This window comes from Emiliania huxleyi (assembly GCF_000372725.1).
Source record: "Emiliania huxleyi CCMP1516 unplaced genomic scaffold EMIHUscaffold_37, whole genome shotgun sequence".
Taxonomy (NCBI): domain Eukaryota; phylum Haptophyta; order Isochrysidales; family Noelaerhabdaceae; genus Emiliania; species Emiliania huxleyi.
In genome coordinates, this window is record NW_005199194.1 from 337050 (window position 1) to 339371 (window position 2322).

Here is a 2322-nt window from a genome sequence, read left to right on the forward strand (position 1 = left end):
ACCCGGCCGGGCCTCTTGAGGCCTCGTGTACGGGGAAGGGTTCTCTGGTAAAGACCGGTTTGGAGGGCGGGCCGACAGAATAAAATAGGCCCTCCCCGCCAGGGTCGCGAAAATAATGGGCCCCATATTCTAGGATTAGGTCCAGGCCCCTTGAGGAGGAGGAAGAGGCTGGCTGGCAGTGCTGTATGCCGCCCTTGGTGCCCGACTGCGCGATGGTGCCCAGGTTGGTGATCATCTCGGGCGGATCTTGTCGAGCGCGTCGATAGAGTTGGAGATGAGCTCGCGGAGGAAGATCTCCTTGTTTGTGAGTAGAAGGTGTTGGTGATGAGACTCATCAGCTGGTTGATCTCAGCCTGAAAGGCGAACGTCTCGACCTCCTCGCCGGCAGACATTTTTGGTGGCGCGTTGAGAGTAGCAGACGACGTAGCAAGGGGAAGCGTCTGGAACAAGGCCACAGAACGGAGTTCTCAACGCTCGCCGAAGTTTTTTTTCTTTTTCGGGCGTCAGCTTGGAGAAGCGCAGTGTGATGCTTTCGGTGAGGCTCTCAAGCTATCCGTCGCCCCAAGCCCCGTGTTTGGGCGGTGGATGCCGTACGTGCTCGGCACGGCAAACGCGCTCATGGTCGCTGGATCAGGAAGGCGAGCGCCTTGACGCCGTTGGGCGGCCCCTCCTTCTCGCAGCGCGGTGCACTCCAACTCCACTGGCGGTCTGAGAGATTTCGCTGTCTAAATTCTTTTTTCGGATGCCGCCCGTCTCCGACCTCTACTCTGAGCAGAGCACTTCTCCAGTCCCCAAACAGGGCACGCTCGCTCAGATTGCGTCGCACGAGCGGTGGCTTCGCTGCCTCGCCGCCTGCGAGCGGCTGGATGCTGAGATGGACGACCCGGACGGCGTCAAACATCGAGAGGCGACACGCTTCATCGCCGTCTCTCAGTTCGCCTCGGGAGCGTGGCTCGACCTCTGCCCCGACGGCCGGCACTCCTCCAAAATCACCTCGGAGATTTTTGCCACGGCGCTGCAGCGTCGCCACGGCTACTACATCTCCAGCGCCAAGTACGTGTACGACGCCAAGGAGGCGGCTGGTGAGACAGTCACCATCGGTATGCGGAAGGGCGACCAGCTTGCAAACGGATCGAAGGACATTCCGTGCGAGCACAACATTCGTCACAACGGCACCATGTATGCGGCGGCCAACATGGTCCGTGCACGAGCCTGCGGCAAGCTCGTGCTCGGTGACAAGGCGAACCCTCAGACGACCTTCCATCTCAACGAGGGGCACGTCACCGACATGTGCGAGATCGGCGGGGACCTGCAGTCCCAGCGCGATGTCCACTACGGCTTTACGAAGTCAAGGTGCCTAGCGCCCTCACAAAGACGAGGCAGGCTGGGCAGGGCTCGGCGGCACACGGCGGATGCTGTGCGTCACTGGGCCACAAGTTTGGTTTCGGCAACACCCTCGACCAAACCTTGCTCAAGGTTCTTGGGTGCAAAGAGCGCGGCCACAAGTCACAGGGCCCGCTCGTCCATGCGACCGGTAAAGGCTGGGTCAAAGGGCACAAGGGACAGTACTACGACGCGCTCCATGTCAAGAACGGAATCGTCAAAATTTGTCTCGTCGAAAGCCAGGGCGGCATCGCCCCGCCAACCAAGAGAATCATCCACAACTTCGCCAAAGAGGTCAGCAGCCCGAGCGCCGTCGACCGCACCGACTACGGCACAGCCTCCGGCAGCGCCCGGGGCTTTGTCCAGCACCACTCGCAACAGCTCTCGCGCGCCGCCGTCTGTGGCGACGCGCAAAACATCAACAACGCTGCTCGCAACATGCGTGTCGCGCACTCATTCATGACCGGTCTCAATGCCCCACCCCCCTGCGCGCGGGCCTTCTAGGCCCGCGGGTAGTCTCCCCCCATTCCCAGGGCCTCCAGGGCTCGCACCTCAACCTCTCACAGACCAGCGCACAGCGCCATAGGACGTATTTTCTTCTCAATAACAAGGCTGTGTGAACGGCCTCTCGCGACGGCCGATGGCGACTGGCCGGCGCTCTCGGCGGGCGAGTTTGTGGCGCACGCGCTGCGCGTAGGCGGCGCGTGGGCGGGTGGCCCGCCCCGCCGTCGGTGAGCACCGGACGCGAGGGTCGGTCGGTCGGCTCCTAACTCGCTGCAACCTGCATATACATAGTAGCGATGAGCTCACTAGCTAGAGCTCACACTAGAGGCCGTCATCGCATTCGCCCTGGGACCCAGCGCTGACTTCTGACTGTCGTTGCTGTCGATCCCTTTCTCGACTGTCTGAGCTTGTGCGTCTTGGGTCCGTGGTTGTTTT

At 61.6% G+C, this 2322-nt stretch overlaps 1 protein-coding gene across 1 annotated transcript in view; it reads right to left on the reverse strand.

Moving 5' to 3' along the window:
- The window catches only part of EMIHUDRAFT_209080 (hypothetical protein), a gene marked incomplete at both ends in the record, with an annotated part of 887 nt that extends 495 nt beyond the window's left edge, over window positions 1-392 (reverse strand). Inside the window, 2 exons of the mRNA XM_005771884.1 lie at window positions 56-246; window positions 332-392. Of these exons, the coding sequence (XP_005771941.1) occupies window positions 56-246; window positions 332-392 (252 nt within the window). The remainder of the gene's footprint in view (window positions 1-55; window positions 247-331) is intronic.
- Between the last annotated feature and the right edge of the window lie 1930 nt (window positions 393-2322).